The 19784-nt window shown below is 41.3% G+C and overlaps 1 protein-coding gene across 5 annotated transcripts in view; it reads left to right on the forward strand.

Moving 5' to 3' along the window:
• LTBP1 (latent transforming growth factor beta binding protein 1) overlaps positions 1 to 19784 on the forward strand; it is a 430385-nt gene that overhangs the window by 157307 nt on the left and 253294 nt on the right. For 3 of the 5 annotated variants that reach the window (XM_060117483.1, XM_060117484.1, XM_060117485.1), the window contains exon 5: positions 15462 to 15629. In XM_060117483.1, the coding sequence (XP_059973466.1) occupies positions 15462 to 15629 (168 nt within the window). Of the gene's footprint in view, positions 1 to 15245; positions 15630 to 19784 lie in introns of those variants that run through there. The other 2 variants (XM_060117486.1, XM_060117487.1) reach the window with 1 other exon arrangement.

The raw sequence follows: 19784 nt of genomic DNA on the forward strand, positions 1-19784 counted from the left end.
CGTGTCCCCTCCATCGGCAGGCGGACTCTCAACCACTGCGCCACCAGGGAAGCCCTGTATGACATTTCTTAAAGAAGTTTTTGTGTTGTGGTTATCTACAATTTTAGTTGTGCATTATTTTTCAATATTGACTTAGTATGAGCATCTTATGAAATTATCCTTAAGCTGAAAGCCAGCTGTCCTTGGTCTCCCTTTCTCCTCGCATACAAAGGTAGTAGAAATTAATACATGGCGGGAGGAGGAGGAAAACCTTTCTTCCCTAGGAGGTAATTGCAACATGGTTTTATGTGAGTAATTCTTCTGGCGGGCAAACTTTAAATAATGAAATATGTGCATATACACATAAACACACAAATATATTCAATCAAATACATAAATGTGTATTATTTAAAAATTTACTTTTTTGGAGCTCCTTATAGTATCCATATAGCAAGTATCCATTAAAGAAGTTTTCTTGTAGCCCTAACTGTGCTTCACAAGTTTCTCTCAAGGTACCAGTTTAACTAAATGAAAACATTTTAGGTAGGCAGTGGTTGCTCTTGAAAAAAAAAAATCATAGATATTTTAAAACCCTGTATCCTAGAAACAGATTTGGAAAGCTTTGCTGAAAGCAAGCAAGCATCATAGTGCAGGTGAGAGGGTGTTAGTCATAGTTTCTTTTGGTTGATGGCCTCTGGGCTTCTTATGTGGGATTGAGCACTCTCCTTTAACAAGGTCTGGAACCCCACGCACCAGGCAGCTGCGCTGCTTGTTTTAATGATCACCATTTAACGGCTACAGGTGCATCTCAGGATCCCTCTTTCCCCAGCAGGGATGATACTGATGAAATGAATCAGAATCTCTCTTAAGGTGTTTGTAAGTTAGAGCTAAGCAGTACACAACTGTTACAAAAGTGAAACACCAGCAGAAGCAGCCAGAGAGAAGCTTTCTGTCTCATTAATGTTGTATATAAGAATGAAGTTCATCAGCCTTTTCTGAAAAGCACTGGGGACAGGGCAACATATAATGGGGTGCTACAAGTACTGTGGATTCTCAACATCATCCTTGCAGTTACTGAAATGTGCCCTAGTCTCCACGAGGGCTGGCTGTCCCTGGATCAGAATTCTTGGGGCTTATCTCCCTTATTGCTTCACACAGCTTTACCATTCCATCACTCCAGATAACATGCACCCCTCACATTGTGCTGTGGACAGAGACTCTGGCTAACACATGTTCTATTTGTACCCTTCCCTCTAACAGCTGCCTGTCGTGACATCTCAGAGCATCAAACACTGGGGTGGGCTTGTGATGCATAGAGGAGTGGATGGGTCAGTTCTATCATTTCCTCAAGACTACTGAAACACCTAAAGAATTGTTCTGCCTGGCCTGGTTTCAGTAGGACCTGATGTGTTACCACATTTATGTCTGAGCAGCCGTTAGGATTTTTAACAGAAGCATTCTTGGGTCTCAGGGATTCTTGCTCATATGGAATGGAGAGCGTCCAGTTAGAGTTTGTTAGTGAGTGCGGATAGGAATACTTTCAGTAACACTTCCGAAATCCCATTATACCTTTTATTCGTTCATCATTATTTTTGGTATGGGTTTTCAGGCAACCACAAAGCGGGGAGCGGGGAGTGTGTATAAATTCATAGCAGACATTCTCTGCCATGTCTTGAACCTGGAAATATAGCGAAGTTAGAGGCCTCTTTTTAAAGGAGTTTAAAAAATACTCTTAGCAGAGAAAGTGATTCATAATGTTTCTTGTCAGAGATCCCAGTTTCCAAACCACACCTTAATATACCTCAAGAACATACAATACATATTTTAAAAACCTGCTCTTGGTGTTGTAAATTATATTCATGTCTCTGAAGATCAGGAAATTTGGACATAGGCTCATTTATATTCTCCAAAGACACTGTGGATTCAATCCTGGCCTTTCTCCTCATCTATTTAGCACTTACCATATGCCAGCCACAGTGCTAATTGCTGCATATGCATTAATTCAATGTTACATTGTAATATTAGTACATTATTATTCTTTTTTTTTTTTTTTTTTTTTTTTTGCGGTACGCGGGCCTCTCACTGTTGTGGCCTCTCCCATTGCAGAGCACAGGCTCCAGACGCGCAGGCTCAGCGGCCATGGCTCATGGGCCCAGCCGCTCCGTGGCATGTGGGATCTTCCCGGACTGGGGCACGAACCCGTGTCCCCTGCATCGGCAGGCGGACTCTCAACCACTGCGCCACCAGGGAAGCCCTATTATTCTGTTTTTGAAATAAGTTTATTTATTTAATTTTTGGCTGCACTGAGTCTTTGTTGCTGCACACGGGCTTTCTTTAGTTGCGGTGCACGGGCTTCTCATTGCAGTGGCTTCTCTTGTCGCAGAGCATGGGCTCTAGGCGCACAGGCTTCAGTTGTTGTGGCACATGGGCTCAGTAGCTGTGGCTCGCGGGCTCTAGAGTGCAGGCTCAGTAGTTGTGGCACACGGGCTTTGTTGCTCCGCGGCATGTGGGATCTTCCCAGACCAGGGCTTGAACCCATGTCCCCTTCCTTGGCAGGTGGATTCTTAACCACTGCGCCACCAGGGAAGCCCATTAGAACATTGTTTGAGTGTTTAAACTGTTACCCTACTTGTTATGCGTGTATTTGTTAGGAAGCAAAAATATAACAAGGTATAAATTGCCAAAACAAAACTTGTTCATTGAAAAGATTGCTACTTTAGCTCTTCGTGTAAGTTACTTTCAGGGGAGTCCAAAGTCAAAATTTGACTATATTTAAAAATTTTGTCAACTTTATTATATGTAGGACTTTAATGACCATGACACATTTAAAAAATTATCTGAATATAGAGCTTCTGGGAAGAATTTTTTTAACAAAAATAATCCAAATGCAAAATAAACCTTTCTAATCAGTGGGTTCCTATTGCCGTTTGAGATCCATTTTGATAGCTTTCAAACAAAATGAAGCAATCAGATCTTACCTGGAAATTGTGTAAGGACCAAAGTCCACAGTAGAATTATACTTTCTTCTAGAGTTTTTAGTAGTAATTATGATCATAAAAGCAAACATTTCGAGGTGAAATTTTCCCATATTTAGAAGGTCTTGTGTGTTTTGCTCTGTAATTTATCTTGGAGTAAGTATTGCTGCTCATTTGAGTTTTTCCTCTAAGAGCTGACTGCATGAAATGATAACCTCTTGAATTTGCGTATTTAACAGCTTATGAATCATATTCATACAAATTATTTCATATGGCCCCTGCCACAGCCTTGTGAGGTAATGGGTTGGATGGCTTTATTCTGCATGTCTTTGTTCTACTCTTGATTGCAGGATTGGGAGGGTAGAGCCAGAGAGTGGTTTTATTGTATCCCATCTTGTTGAACCTCTATCCGTTTCTTGGACAAATAAAACTCTTAACACTTATTCCATAAGACTGTTTGTTGTAAGAATGAAGTGAGATGGCATGTGACACCTAACATGCTGCCAGATACGTAGTCTGTGCTCCATCTCTGTTAATTTCCCTCCTTCATCCTGACCTTCCCATATGTGCTCCATCTTCATTTTTCTCCTTCATCCCAACCTTTCCAAGTGCCTCGTGTCGTGTAATTTTCATAGTACTGCTCATTAAAAGTGTGGGAGAGGCACTGGGGTTTTGAGGAAAGAGCAGGGCTTGCACTGAACTCCCAGCTTCCACCCTTTCCTAACAAAATGACCTTGGTCAAGTTTCTGACGAATGTCTCTGTAGTCTCCTAGTCTGTGAAATGGCTATGAGTGTAACTTACATGGCCGTGGTGTGTATTGGAGCTTAGTAAGCGCCCAGTACATGTTTCATGAGTCCGTCAATCACGCAGACAGTGCTCTGTGCATTTAGAAAGGCCCATATATACTATTTCTATGTTCTCAGAATCTAGGCAGAAAATAAAGTGGAGAAGAAGAGTGTGTGTGTTTATATTATCTATTGCCATGTAACTGAGCATTCCCAACTTTAGTGGTTTAAAGCAACAAGCAATATCTTACAGTTTTTGTGGGTCAGGGATTGGGAATTACCTTAGCTGGTTGGTTCTGGCTTAGGTTCTTTTATGAAGTTTCCGTCAGGGTATCAGGCAAGGGCAGCAGTCATCTGAAGGCTTGCCTGGGGCTGGAAGATCTGCTTCCAGGATTGCTCAATCACACGGTAATTGGCAGGAAGCTTCAGTTCTTTGTTGCGTGGGCCTCTCCATAGACGCCTCAAGTATTCTCACAGCATGGGAGCTGGCTTCCCTCAGAATGAGTGATCCAGGAAAGAGAGCAGGATGGGAACTGCAGTGCAGTGCCTTTTATGATCTAGGCTCTGAAGTCACAAACTATCACCCTGCTTTATTCTGTTCTTTAGACAGGAGTCGCTAAGACCAGTCCAGGCTCAAGGGGAGGGGAATTGGCCATCATCTCTTGAAGAAAGACATAGCAAAGAATTTGTGGACACATTTTTAAACCGTCAGTGTTCAACAGGAGAGACATTAACTTGATGAGAGTCAAAAGGGAAAAGTTGAAAATGAGTAACCTAAAAAGAATTAGCTGACAGCTGAAAAACTTACAATGTGTAATTACACATCAGTAATTCATTTTTTATTGGCAACTAATCATTTTTCAATTTTATTTATGACATGATACTGGACCATATTTAGATATAGTATGACGACTTTGAGAAAAGCGATATTTAGGCTGAAATCTTGCCTAATGGTGAGATCTATTGAATTTGGCAGTAATCCCTTGGGGAGAGTAGCTGGGGCCATTTGATGGAGTCATTTAAAAACTGAGCCAGGGAGAAATTTGTGCTGGGGAAAAAAGAACTGACAGAATTGGTGTTCTGCAAGCATGGAGATCCCTGATTCTATAATTCTAAATTACTTTAGAGATTTAAAAAATGCCAGTTTTCTTCTATATAACTAATGGCTTCAACAGTTTTTTCTTTCAATTGAATCCATCAAACTTTGGAGGAGTTTTGATAGTTGCACAAATATTCCTATGTTCAGCTTCCTTAGTGCTTCTCAAAATAAAAGGCATTCAAATTTCTAATATTTTGTTTGTACTGGATTTTCATTACCTACACAAAAGAATTGGGATCTCTCAGAGGCACATCACTGTATCTCCTCCTGGCCTGGCAGCTCCAGTAACTCAGAATGCCTGTCCAGGGCACAGTAGGTTTTGGTTTCCCTCTCTATCCTGTCTTTTGACTTTTTCTTTCAAGCAAATTTAGGTTTTGTAAAGTGTAACAGGTCGTTTTCTTCCTTGTGTCTGCCTTTAATATAAGAGGGAAATTTCCAAGCCCCTTGTGGAAATAGTAGAACATTGGTGGCATTCAACTCTGTTAATGTTTTTGTGACTTCCAGGTATTAGCTGTTGGAGTTAAAGTCGCTTCTCTGCCCTTTGCTTTGTCTGTCTTCCCCTGTATTCCCGGCCTGAGTCCATTTCCTCCCACTGTGTTCTTTCCCACGTCACTCCCCTCTTGCCACATACTCTTTCCCATTCCCAAAAAGGGAGAATCACCAGGTGGGATGTGTGTTAAAAATAGCAAAGGAGGATGAGAATACAAACTGTTTTCTTTGGCTTGATTGAGGCCAAGGGAATGTTGGAGGAGAGAAACATACATAAATAGAAGTATGTGCAAAGAGCCAAGAAAAAGTGGAATGTATGGTCGTGCCTAGGTTGGTGAGAATCGTGGATGGGAGTGAAGGGATGAAAGGTGGAGAGAAAGGAGGAAAGGTTTTCTGGGGTGGGGGGTGGGGGGTGGCGGGGAGGAAACTGTGAGAAAGAAGCAGGCGTGTGAGTGAGGATCGTTGGGCAGTTCTGCCCGGCTGATTCCCTGGCTGTATGTGTGGTTGCTGAAGTTGAGGCTAGATTGGATGTAGGTGGGAAAGAGTCTTCATTTCCTTTGAAGGAGTTTGATTTTGTTGGAAATATTTGTTTTAACAACTACATAGACTAAATGGAATCCTATTTCTCCAAGTACATAGTAGAGATAATTGGGGACCCTCATGGGGAATGACCCCTACTCTATCAAACTTGTGAGTAAGTCATGAAATTTGTTCCTTGGTACACACGCAGCCCAGTAGATATGGATCATTTTAGTCAGACTTGCTTCTCCATGTGCAAGCAAACACGTTATTTATGGAAATGGTGAGTGATAGACTGATAACAAGTGCCTCCATTGACTTCTTTTTGGAAAAACAACAAATGTGGGGATAAATAAAACCTAATTCTGTTCTAAAATTAAGGGATAGAAAATTCGAATCATGTGAAGCGTGTGTAGCCCACTGCTTCTGTAAGGAGCCCACACAAACCGGCCAGATTGAATGAGTGTTAGAGATGGAAGACAGGGAAGTGTTTACTGCCCTGCAACTTGTTCTTTTGATTCAGAGACAGTGGTGAAGTCCTTCTCTTAAGCCTCTTCTGCTGCCCTGGCCACAGTGTGGAAGCTAGAGTTACGCTGCGGTGAACGCTGACATAGGTTCTTTGAGGGAAGTGGAGACTTTTCACGTGAAAAAGTGCATCTTTTCAATGGTATTTATCCCTCGAGAGATGAACTCTTAGAGTAACATCTTGAACCATGATGCCAAAAAACTCCTCTAAAAATCCCTGGGCAAACTTATTTAACCCTCGCCAAGTGTGCTTGCCACAAATGTCAGGATTCTAGATCCAGGCCGTGAGTTACACTCTCAATTCAGAATTGAGAAAGTGGGTATATTGTGCTCGCTCCTGTTATTCTTTATTACTTTTAAAGTTATTACTTTATTACTTTTAAAGTATATTGTGCTCCCTCCCATTATTCTTTATTACTTTTAAACACAAAACACATTAAGTCTTGTGTTTCTTCAACTCTGCAATCACAGCATCTCAAATACCACTGTTCATTCTGGAGAGGCTGGCTCTCTGGTATTAAGAATGAGCAGAGGAGAGATTTTCACATGCTCTAGATGGGGGCTTTTAAAGTCATGTTGAAGAAAACACTACGGGACAGTGGCCTGCTGCAGTTGTAGGACACCATAACTGAGGAGGGTACCCCATGAAGTATGCCTGGTCGGTTGAATCCCCTCAGGGTCTATGATGTTAAAGGAAAATATTTTACAGAAAAGGTCAGAAAATGAAAATGTCAGAAAGTCACCCGTTTGTTTTGCTAGTTCTCTACTTTTATTACCAACTATATTTTCTTTCCCCAAATATACTGGGTCAGATCCTGCTGGGTGTGTAAACTACTTATTGGGTAAAAGTTAGCTTCTTTTGACTGTAAAATATATTATACCTTGAAACGTATTTGATTTTGTTCCAGGGATAAAAATAGGACCTTTTATTATATTTCTAGAGAAGAGAACTTAGGTTTGGTATTTAAAGAGAGAAAACTCCAGGGAGGAAAAGGAAAGATTAAAACAATCCCATAGTCTCAAGGTGTGCTTTTTAAAGTCCTACTGGACTTTTAAAAAGCACACCTACTGGTGTGCTTTTTAAAGTCCTACTGGGGTAGTGGAGTCTGGCTGGCAGGGCAAGGTTGAAGTTGAGAAAACGTGCAATTCTAGGTGAAAATCTTAGTCCTTAAATCTCGAGTCAGGCTAAAACAAAGATTAAATTAGTGAAATGGGAAATGAGACCCAACTCCTAAAATAGGTGGAAATTTGGGGTGAAATCTGCCATCTTTATTTCTGGACTTCTGGATAGTCTCTCTCCCAATCTCCCTGAGCTGGGAACCAAAGTTCTCTTTTTGGGTGGATCTTATGGCTTAGTGGCAATTCACATCAGACTCGAAGAATCTGGGTAGTAGTGTTTTTAATTTCCTAGCTGTTCTTAGCCTAACAAAGGGAATGAATACTAAGTAAATCAGAAATATATTAAAAAACCAAAATCCTTAGACATCATCATCAATTTTATTTATAAAATTAGTGGAAGTTTTCCCTTATGTGTCAATTTGATTTTTACATAATACATTGTGGAATTTTGGGAGCAAGTAATTGTCTGTTTTTCTTTTGAAAAAGTGCTTGAGAAATTTGTTTCCTGTTTATTCAGTTATTCTGTCATTGGCATGTTTAATTGAAAATTTTTACTTTATATCATTGGCCATTTTTTGGTAATGTTTTAATGATTTTAGGGAAAAATGTTTTGTAATGATTGCAGGGTTTCCTGAATAACAACTTGTGCTTTCCCTTGATCTGAAGCTTTTATGACTAAAACATTTCTCTCTGACAAATATAGCATAAAATAAATGTTTTGAGGCTACAGGTTTCATAGAAGTGTTCTTTATTTTTTTTAAAAAAATTACTGACAGTTATCCCTTAGATAAATATTATTTCTTTAGCTCTCTGTCAGTGAAGTTTATTCATTCATTCGCTATTTCTTGAGCACTTGCTATGAGACACATGTTGAGTATTTAGTAGTGACCAGACACATTCCCGCCCTCATGGAGCCTGTGTTTTTATGACAGTAATCCAATGCTAAATCTATAAAGTGTACTTATAAATAGGAAACGTAAAACAGGACACAGGGAATCAATGTGTGTGGGATGTTGCAGTTTTATGCCAGGTAGTCGGGAAAAACCTCCTGATCATGTGACGTTCTGGTGAAGTCTTGAAGGTGAGGGAGGAAGCCATGTATATCTGGGGAAGAGGATTCTAGGCAGAGGGAACAGGAGGTTCCCTGAGATAGGAATGTGCCCAGTATGTGAGGAATAGCAAGGAGGCCAGAGTGAGTGCTTTGGGAACACGTGTAAGAGACAAGGTCGGGGAGCTCACAGCTTGTGGAGAGCCCAGTAGGCCCTTCTGAGGCCTTTGGCTTGTATTCTGAATGAGATGGGAAGCCACTGAAGGGAGGAGTGCCATGATCTGACTGCCATACATTAAAGGATGCACCAAATGCCGTGTGGGAAAAAGCTGTAGGAGGGCAAAGTTGGAAGCAGGAAGTCCAGCTGGGAGACTGTTGAAATAATCCAGACAGAAGATGATAGTGAATTGCACCAGTGTTTGCCATGAAGGTGGTGAAAAGTTGTCCCCTCTGGAAATAGAGTTAACAGGGTTTGCATGTTGTATTGAGTCTCAGATGACCAAAAAAGGGTCAAGAATAGACTTGCCATTTTCAGAGATGGGGGAAGACTTGAAAAGGAACAGGTTTGGATGTGGATACAGAGAGGGATCAAAGCTTAATTTTGAATGTTTTCTTGGGACAGCCACTAGACCTTAGACACCTACCTAGCAAAGTCTCATAAGCAGCTGGACAGCTGGATTCTTGGACACACACAAATACACACGTCTGCATTACTCATATACACATATACAAGGTCGAGGGGGTCCAGGCTAGAGTTAAACATTTTCTATACAGAAATCTGTAGATGTATCTAAATCCATGAGATAAGACAGGATAATAGCATCTGGGAAGTCAGTATGGAAAGGAAAAGGCTACAAAGACTGAGCTCTAGGGCTTCCTCTGGACAGGGTCATGAGGAGCAGTGGCCAGCGAGGCAGGAGAGAACCGTGAGAGAACAGGATAACCTAGAAGCCAAGTAAAGAAAGAGTAGCGGGCTTCCCTGGTGGCGCAGTGGTTGAGAGTCTGCCTGCCGATGCAGGGGACACGGGTTCGTGCCACGGTCCGGGAGGATCCCACATGCCGCGGAGCAGCTAGGCCCATGAGCCATGGCCGCTGAGCCTGCGCATCCGGATCCTGTGCTCCGCAACGGGAGAGGCCACAACAGTGAGAGGCCCGTGTACCACAAAAAAAAAAAAAAAAAAAAAAAAAAAAGAGCACAAAGCAGAGTGGTTCTTCTGTGTCAAATAGGCTGGAAGTTTGAGTCATAAGGAGCCAGAGGATTTACTGTTGGTTTTGGCAACATGGGGGCCAGTGGTGACCTTCACAAGGGCAGCTTTGGTGAAGGGTTGACAGCAAAAGCTTGGCTGTGGCGGGTTCAAGAGAGAATGGGAGGGGAGGTGGTGGAGGCAGCCAGTAGGGCAGCTCTTTTGAGGGGCTTTTCTTTAAGGAGAGCTGGGAAATAGAGTGGCAGCTGCAAGAGGGTGGAATGGGGACCATGAGAGGAGAGGTGTTTTCGACAGATGGGGCACAGTACAGCGGGTTTGCCTGCTGATGGAAATGAATGGGGAGGAAGTCTTTCGGCAAGATAGGAAGGGGATGCATTGCTTTAGTGGAAGGGTTGGCCTTAGGTAGAACCACCTCCTTCATCGGGAGGAAGGCAGGACAACTATAGATCCAGGTAAGTTGGTAGGCCTGGCTTCGTAGCTTCTATTTTCTCCATGAAATAATAAGTGAAGTCATACTTGAGAGTTAACTAGTTAATCATCTGCTGCATTTCTGCCAAATGAATATTTTGGGGACTGCCGTTACATTTCTAAACATGGCTTATGTTTAGTACCTGCTTTTTGAGAAATAAGCAATTCTTCAAGAAACTCAGAATATATCCAGAAACGTATTCTTGTATTAAATGATTTAATATACTCGCCTTCTTTGCCTCGCTATAGGCCTGTCTCTTTACATGTATAAAAAAGGAAAGAAATCATACATGTATCTGCAAGAGATGAGTAAGTGATACAGTTTCCTTCAGTGAATATTAAGGGAACATGGAAAAGAGGAGGAAGCACAGATGTTTTACTTTATATCACCTGTGTAGAAACTCTTTCTCTACCTCTTCATTTAGTTAGTTCTATGTGGAAAAACTACAAGAGGTGGTTCTGGAAAGTAACCCTAGATTCTGATCTGAGGAAGTGCCCACAGCAGAACTAGAGATCTCTGAGTTTCCTTCCCTCTTGGAGAATTTTCCATGACTGGGGCAATCTGATGAAGTAATAGATTTGATACTGATTTCTATTTACATAGCACCTTTAGGAGGCACAGAGTATTCTGTGGGCATTATTTTAAGAGTCCTGGAGGAGTTAAGCAAGGCTGGAGAGCTGAACGATCAAGTCTTGTTATTCTAAGCATTATTTAATACGTTTATGATTTGTCCTTCAAAGAATTCTTGGCCTCCCGGCAGGCAATGGATTGCAAAATGGGAGAATGAGCTGTTAGCTCAGTTTTTCTCCCACGTGACCTGGGTACTGAATTGGCTCCGAAGTCCCACTCAGTCAACAGGGCAGGATGCTTCTCCTTCGCAGAGGATACTGCTGGTGCTGGCTGGCCTCCCCTTGTTGAAGTTGGATGCATGCTGATGTGCTGTCGCAGCACTCTGGTTGAATGCAGAGGCGAGACTCTTTGTTCATGACCTCTGATGTGAGTCTTGAACTTGTTATATTTATTTCTTTAGCTGCCTTTGCTTTTGGTCACATCCTAGTTTAATGACCGAAAGATGGCAGCTAGGCTGAAGTCCATTTTGTCAAGAACAGTGTTCACATTTTTGAATTTTGCTCTGTCGTTAATGATTGGGAAGCAGAAATGAAAGCTTTTTATATTGGGGAGGGTATCAGCTCCACTTCCATCCCATTTGACATTCAGTCTGAACGTCTGTGGTTTGTTTTAACCCACGTGCCAGCACCTCTTCTTGGAGGTATGAATGCACACAGGGTCTGGCAGAAGCTGCAGACGGGATGTTGACTTTTGAGTGTCTTGACTGACTGACTAGGAGGCCCAGTGGAGGTGCTGTGTGGCTCCAGGCAATCTGTTTCTAGCCAAGGACTCCAAAACCCAAAGTTTAAAAGTGCCTGGTTAACATTTCTGGGGCTGATTTACCTACAGGGTAACTCACATGTTTTTGTCAGAGGGACCAAGCAAGAAAACTGTGCCAACAGTTGCCCTGTTAACTCCTGACTCGTCTGACTTTGGCTTCTCAGATTTGTAATTCTTAATCAGCCAATGGGTGCAGCTAGGGATGATCTTCTTCCACGGATTTGACCCATGGGCTTCACTCTCATCACTGGTGAAGCAAGGCTCTTGGACCAGAATGGCCTCCAACATCCTGTGGGCCCCGATCTCTGTGGGGTTGGACAGTCATCCTTTGAGTCACTTGGTTCCACATTTATTGGGTTACCTACTTTACAGAAGGCACTAGGGGTCCTTAGGTATTAATTTATTCAAGGCATTTGAGGAAGATGCCTCTTAAACAGCAAATGGCCTGTGTAGGAAAGGCCACTGTCACTGAAGTCCCACTGAACTCTTGAGAGATGAGTAGTATTGTCTTCAGCTTGTCACATTGAGGAATTTGAAACTCAGAGCACTGTATGTTAGTTTTGTGTGCTTTAAAACTTAAACTCTTTACACAATACCCTAGATAATGTGGAAATGATTTTAAAGTAATGGAAATGATTTTAAAGGAGCAAACACAGGAGAGAATATTATCTAATGCATTTAATGTTTACGGACATCCTCTCAGAGCTGTGGATGACAATCTAGTGTCAAACAGGTAAGTTTTTCAATGCTGACTTTGAGCTTGTGGAAAACTTAACTAATAATAATGGAGAAGTATTACAAATGCTTCCTATAGACACAAGAGGATCATCTGAGAGTATAAGGGTCTCTTTTAGAATTAGATTACTTTATAGCAGAATGCTTATAAAACACGAGGGGGGAAATATGAAATAAAATATATTTTCTGCTTCCAAGAAGATGTGAACATTATAAAAATCAGAATTAAGTCATATGAAACTGTCTCTGCCTCTTGAAAATACAGATGATTCCAGGCCAAAAAGAATTTTTTTGGGCAAAGAAACATACTAAGTTTTTTAAAAACAATAAGCCCAGAGAATCTCAAGTGCCTATAAAGTGACTACTATAGCTGGGAGGTAACATGGGCATAATGATGAAGGGCTTGCTTTCTTTGGATGTCTCAGTTCGCTGAAGTGAGCATAATTTAGGTGATGGTATGAGCATCTGCATGGCAGCTGCTGGTACTGAAAGTTAATGCCAGAGAAGACAAAATAGTTGGCACACCATTTCCAACTTCATTATTGTTCCAAGGGCCAGAAAAAAAAATAGAAGTTTATATTCTTTTGAAGTGGGACGATGTTGTCTCTTTTTTGTCTTGGGCTTCACACACTTACACACACACAGTATTCTCAAGATATTTGTAAGCTTGGTCTGACAACTTAGAGTAAGCTGATTTTTTTTTTCTTCTACTGTAAAAAAAAAAAATCAAACTAGGTGAGTTTTGTCTGTTGTAGAATCAGCATTCCATTATAGTTTTTTTAATTTATGAGGTATAGTCCTAGAGAAATTTTAAATGTCCTGAAAACATTTAAAGCACTGGTTTGAAAACTGTGTGTCTTTAAATAAAGTTTTATTGGGACATAGCCACACTCATTCATTGACATACTGATTTTGACAGTCTGCTTTCCTGCTACCGCAGCAGAGTTGAATAGTTGCAACAGAGTCCTTTAGGCCTACAACTCTAAAATATTTACTATTTGGCTGTTTGTGGAAAAAGTTTCTGGATGCCGTCTTGCAAGGGGCTGGAAGACCTGGTTGGCCACTAGGATATCTTCCCACCCCAGACTATGTTTCTTGATCTCCTGCATTAGAACCACGGGTGAATGAGAAACAGTCTTGGAAAACCACTTGAAAAGAGCTGAGGGTATTTCTGCTCCAGAAGAATCATTTTCTTTTAAGCGAGAGGGCCAACCCAAGTGGATCTCTTCAGGTCCCTTGTAACTTCAGCTTTCTTGGCTTCTGTGGTACTGTCTGTGAGGAATTGAAGGGCTGTCAGGTGGAAGAGGCATTAGATTGTGAGAATGTGGGGAGGTGAATTAGGATTAATGGGTGCAGCTGACTGTGAGGACATAACTTCAGCTTAAGAATAGCACTTGTTAGGGACTGCCCATAACTAGAATGTGCCATCTTAGCGGGTAATGAGCTCCCTGTCACTAGCGATGTTCAAATAAAAGTTGTCAGAAAACCTTTGATGTGCCATTCCAACCTTGAAATTCTAACGGCTCCTTTGGTTAAGGTTTTTGTTTCCAAGCTCAGATTTGACCACAGTTTATTTTATTGTGGGCCTTTAGAGGCTTCTTGGATGATTTTCTGAAAACACAATGCTGGTCAAACCAAAGCAATATAAAGGGGGAGAATCTCTTCTGTTGGGCAGGGGATGGTAGAAGATAGGCTGACCCAAAGGCAGGCTTTCCTTTGCCCACTGCAGTAACACAGTGACCACAGGAAGGGCACTGCTTCCAATCAGCCTTAAAGCTTCAAAGATGAATCATGTGTCTTCCGCTGTCTTGAGCTGCTGCTACCATTTTTGCTTTCTGCCTAGGCTCCTGGGAAGCAGAAGGACCTGGCTGGGGGCATTTCACAAATGTGGATGTCAAAATAGGGTTTCTGTATTGTGCTTTGCCTGAGTTTATATTGGGGCCTGGCTGCAAGTGGCAATCCTGGACGAGGCCATCCCATCTCTGTGCAACTCTGTTGTTACTGCACAAAAGCATCCCTAGACAGTATGTAAATGCACGAGTGGCTGTGTCCCAATAAAACTTTACTTACAAAAGTAGGCAGTGGGCCAGATTTGATCCCAGGGCCGTTGCTTGCTGACCCCTGATAAACATTGAAAGTTAAAACTGGCTGGAAAACATCATTTCTAATTCTCTCATGTTTTGGAGAAAAGGTGAAATGACAGGTCCAGAGTCATAGCATGGCTGAGCCAGGATGACCACCCAGAATCTGACTTGAAGACGAGTGTCCATTATGTGATATTGTGCCGCCTCTGCTGTGTAACAGGTGACAGCAACTGGTTTTTAAAAGAGGGCTGTATGCATGAAAGAAATACCTCCTTTAGGTGGCTTGTGAGGAGCCGCAGTGAGACCTCCAGGGTGGCATTTTAACCGAGGCAATCCTTTAGCCCGGGGCCTTGGCCTCCCTTTCTTAGATGGACCCTGTTCACAGTAAAACAAAATATAGGTTGCATAAATTTATATGGAGAAGGAGTGCCCGGAGTTGTGAAAAAGCACTGGGCTCCTGCAGCTGCGTCACAGGATTTGATCACTTCAGCTGGGAGTGCCAGGAGATTTGAGACAGATGTTTTCAGACATGCTGCATGCCTAAAACATTTCCAGGGGTCGGGCTGCAAATAGTGACTTAATAAGTGGAGGAACAGGGAAAGTATGCAAGTCGAGGACACAAGAGTTTATTCACCACTAGGTGCACAGCCAACCTCTGTGCATTACATCTGCCTGTCAGGGCTGGCTCTTTCATCTGTCGTGCCCTCCGTACTGCTCTTTGTCTGCCCGTGAATAAAGTGCAGCATTGTGGTTAGTAATCCCACTCCAGTGACTCGACTTCAAATGTGGTTTTGGAGTGCATCCCAGAGTTCTGTTTGCTAAGCTTCCTACTCCTGTTTCAGAGACACCACTGGATACAGAGCAGCGAGCACTAAAGGCTTCCCTCTTTCCTTAACCTGTCGGGTTGTGGGCTCTCTCTTTCCCCCTCTCCCTCCTTTCCTTTCTCTTTTTCCTTTTTTTTTTTATAACCTTCCAAGGCAAGTTCATGGATACTAAGCTGATGTGTTTGTTGTTCTTTTTCTCCCTGCCTCCACTCCTAGTGAGTAACCACACTGGCCGCATCAAGGTGGTCTTTACTCCGAGCATCTGTAAAGTGACCTGCACCAAGGGCAGCTGTCAGAACAGCTGTGAGAAGGGGAACACCACCACTCTTATTAGTGAGAACGGTCACGCTGCCGACACCCTGACAGCCACGAACTTCCGAGTGGGTGAGTTCTAACTGTCCTTACCGACTAGAGTTTGAGATCGTAGCATTTAGACACCCCCTCCATTCACCCTGCTCTCTGCTTGAATGGGTTTCTGTCTATGAGTACGCATAGGCTGCTTTCACGAGATCCTTTAAATTACTTTCGGAATAATGTTTCACTTGGTATTTGGTTTCTGAGAGAGATGGCAAGGAGAGTATTGCCCCTAATTGTTTATCATGTGTACAGCCTTGTGGTGATGGGGAGGTATCAGTAGGACAGAAAGCAAGAGGCTTTAGATTAAGACCCTAATGTACAGCTTGCAGGGATCCATTTCAAATTTTATCTGCTCAGTGATAAGTAGAATTTATGTTAGATTTGAATCATGTTATAAAATTGGGATGGTAGTGATTAAGTTTAAACTTGTATGTCATACATAGCCAGGTTCTAAAAAGTTTCTAAAAATTGTCAAAAATCTGTATTTCAGTTGTAGAAAGGGATACAGACTTGCATCTTTTGCCACGTTTCTGCTGTGTATCAAAAGGCTAAATTATAAGTTGATATAGGACATGGATTTGGGGGAAGATATGCTAGTGGATTACTGTCAGCACTTAAAGCCTTGTAATCTTTCATAATTTAAATATGAACTGTGGTAGTTACTGCAAAAAGGCTTTTTGCTTTAAAATTCTTGTTTCTTTTTTACTACTTTGGAAATGGAGAAAGTATTGCGGACCACTGAATGCTGTCACACTGCCATGTTGTCATGCAATATGGTATTTTTGTCACGGAAAAATGTCTTTTATTATTTTTTGACCAATTATGGTTTGCCATGTGTACTCAAATAATCACAGACACCCATGATACTTTATGAGTTACTCACAAGAATAACCCGAATGTCAGACAGACAATAACACTGGCTAGATCTGGTCTTTTTATGGAATATTGCTGTTTAGTCTTGAGAGCATGTGTCTAGGGGGTGGCAGGGGGTGTCTGTTTCAAACTGATTTCCATCGAGACAAAATACAAGGAGGCAGTTTGAAGTCCTTATTAGCTCTTTGATTATCCTCCTGTTTTACTGTGACTCCAGTTTCTTTTGAGGTCAAAGCACTGCTCTTCATAGTCTATACTTGGAAAAAAACATGTGCCCATAGATACTATTTAAAGGGGTGTTGTTAATTTCCTGGCTATGATAGGGGTACTTCAGGCATATTTTTTAAAAGAATTTAACTGTTAGGTGCCAAATGGCACATTATGCTTTAGCAGGACAGAGAGCTGAGTCTAATGGGAAGTGTGTTAAACTGATGATCAGGAAACTAGATTCTGGTCCTGGTCCTGCCAGTAACTAGCTAATCCACAGGGTGCGACAGTTAATATTTCTGGACCTTAGTGTTTCTCATCCATAAAATAAATGGCTTCTATTTAGTGATGTCTAAAATTCAGTCCATCTCTAAAATCCTAGGACTTTTTATCAGTAATAAGCAAAATTGTTTTTCAGCTATTTTACAGAGCTATAGACAAGGAAGAGAAAAAGCAATTCCCAATTAGGTTATTACGGGCTAAATGGCTTATTCCCATTTTTACTTTCCTTGATTGCCTTCCTTAGTCTCATTGCTTTTCTTCCTCCATCATCATCGATAATGTCTGCTCCTCTTCCTTTTGGCATTTTTCATAAACCTTTACAGTAGGAATGACAAAGCAATTGGGTGGGTGGTAATTTTTTGGCTTACAGTGTATTCACTTCAAAACTAAATATTTGAAGGCTTTGAGAAGCAGAGGAAGTCTACTTGTTAAAGCATGCTGCACATTTTCCTCTCTGGCATTAGAGCAGATGTTTAGGAACAGGATACACACAGCCTATTCAAAATACAAAATGGAACACAACTATTTACTAAAAAAATCTCAAAACTGGCACTAAAACTCTGCCACAAAAGCATTGGCAAAGTAGTTTAATTTTTAAAAATAATAGTAAAAGGGAGAGGGCATAGTAATGACTAGTTTCAAATTGGAAATCATGGGAATTGTTTCATTTATATCCTGAGCTATTTCTCTTCTGTACTTCAATTCAAATATAGGGTAATCTGACAGACAAGTTTTAAAAATTATTTTACTGAAGATGGTAATTTTGTAGAATTTAGAGATTATGATTCTCTAGAAATACAGAGAATTTCAAAATTCATTTTTAGGCATGTAAGATATCTTCTGGGGATTTACTGGTTTAGTATAATTTTATTACTTACAGGAAGTGGTTTTCTAATTGATTTTTTCTCACTATATTCACAATATGTTAAATCTTTTGACAAATAAGATGTGTTACATGGAAAACAGTAGTTTGAGGACAATTCAAAATGTATTGTAACTTGTCAGCTACTCTTTAGCCTCTGATATTTAAGGCTACTAAAAGGTGGGGACTGACAAACTTTAAGGGTCCAGAGAGTAAATATTTTAGACTTTGCAGCCCATACAGTGTGCGTCACAAGCACTCAACCCTGTGTGGTAGCGTGACAACAGCCAGAGATGGTAGGTGCAGGAAGGGTGTGGCTGCATTACAAAAACAGTCAGTGGGCTGAATTTGACTCCAGTGCCAGCGTTTGCTGACCCCTGCCCCAAGGAGTCAAAATAATACAGGGAAAAGCCATATAGATTTCATAGTTAAGGCACCTTAATTAAATAATCCATTTTGATGATCAGAAGAGCAGAAATAATTTTTAACATTTCCATGGTGATGTCCAGTTATTTTGAAAGAGGTAGAATGGATATTATTGTTACCATTTTTTTGGACAAGGAAACTGAGGTACACTGGCTTAAGTGAGTCTCCCTTCATTACACAGCAATTCAGTTAGCTGGGACTAGAGCCCAGGTCTCCTTGTGTCCTCTTTAACTCTCTGGGGTCTGACTGTGATGTGTAGGAGGGACAAGTAAAGGAAGAACCTGAGGGAGTTGGGTTTTCTGGGAAGGCCGGATGGTATAACAGAGAATTAGCAACCGGGAGTCAAATAGCCCTGGGTTTGAATGCTGGCTTCTTCATGTCCATTGGTCAAGTCCATTGGCTTCTTCATGTCCATTGGCATCATGTCCATAGATGCTTTCACCTATTGTGATGTGGTGCTTACCTGGCTCACTGTCCTTTCCAGGTTCAGGTCACTCATCCACACAGTGCAGGTGATAATAGGTAGGTGGTGGGTTTAGTAGGCACAGGGGTGACATAGGTTCCTTCCTCCCTTTTTTGTGTTGCTCCTGTTTTTTCTTTCTGGTCTATGGTGACTATGAGTCTGGGCTGGTCAGATGTGAGAGGCAGGTGCATTTCTTGTGACAAGGAAGCATGTACTCTCTTTTCCTGGGAATTCAGTGGGAGAAATAACCTTAACTTCTACTTAATGTGACTCTAAAAGTGAGGCCTGAATGAAGATGATGTCCAAGGGAAGTACTCTGAGATTCTAAGATAAACTCATTTTTGTGAATGTGATGCTGACATGATATAACAGAATATTTACATTAAGGGGAATTTTCTGTAAAGCAAACTCTAAATACCACTTTTGTTTTGGCATTTTGACCTTTGCCTCCTTGCACTTTCCTGCCTTTGCCTTTTTACGAAATGGAAACATATCCCCAGTTTTAATGGCTTCTTTGCATTTCATGGGGGTTATAATGAAGATGACCTCCTGGGACTTTTAAGTTGTTGCTTATAGAGTTATAAGTTTCTCTATTAAGAAGAACATAGGAATTCTCTGTTGCCACAAGTAGAATATTTCAAATAAAATAATACTGTTGCTTGGCCTATCTTACTTGTAGAGAGAGAGATTGAAAGACAATCACAACTGCTAAGCTAACACATTTGGTTTATGTGATGCTGCTTTTCTCTGAGGAGTTATGAGGGACTCATGTTCCATTAGCACCAATTGAATACTGATAAAAAGTATTTGAGAATTTAAAAACTATGATCCCATGTTATTTCACTTGGTGCTTGCTTCCCCTGAGAGACGTAAATGGTAGTATCCATATTTTATAGATGTGAGTACCAAGGCTTTAGTGGTTTGATCAAAGGTGACGTTGTCAGGTTTTCTTATTCCAGAGTCTAAAAACCTCTTCTCTTCCTGTGTTGCCTCCTGTGACCATGTGTTAAGTGATTATGTAGACAACATTGTGCTAGATTTTCCAGGACAAGAAAATCGTAAAGCTGCC

This window comes from Mesoplodon densirostris, chromosome 14 (genome assembly GCF_025265405.1).
Source record: "Mesoplodon densirostris isolate mMesDen1 chromosome 14, mMesDen1 primary haplotype, whole genome shotgun sequence".
Taxonomy (NCBI): domain Eukaryota; kingdom Metazoa; phylum Chordata; class Mammalia; order Artiodactyla; family Ziphiidae; genus Mesoplodon; species Mesoplodon densirostris.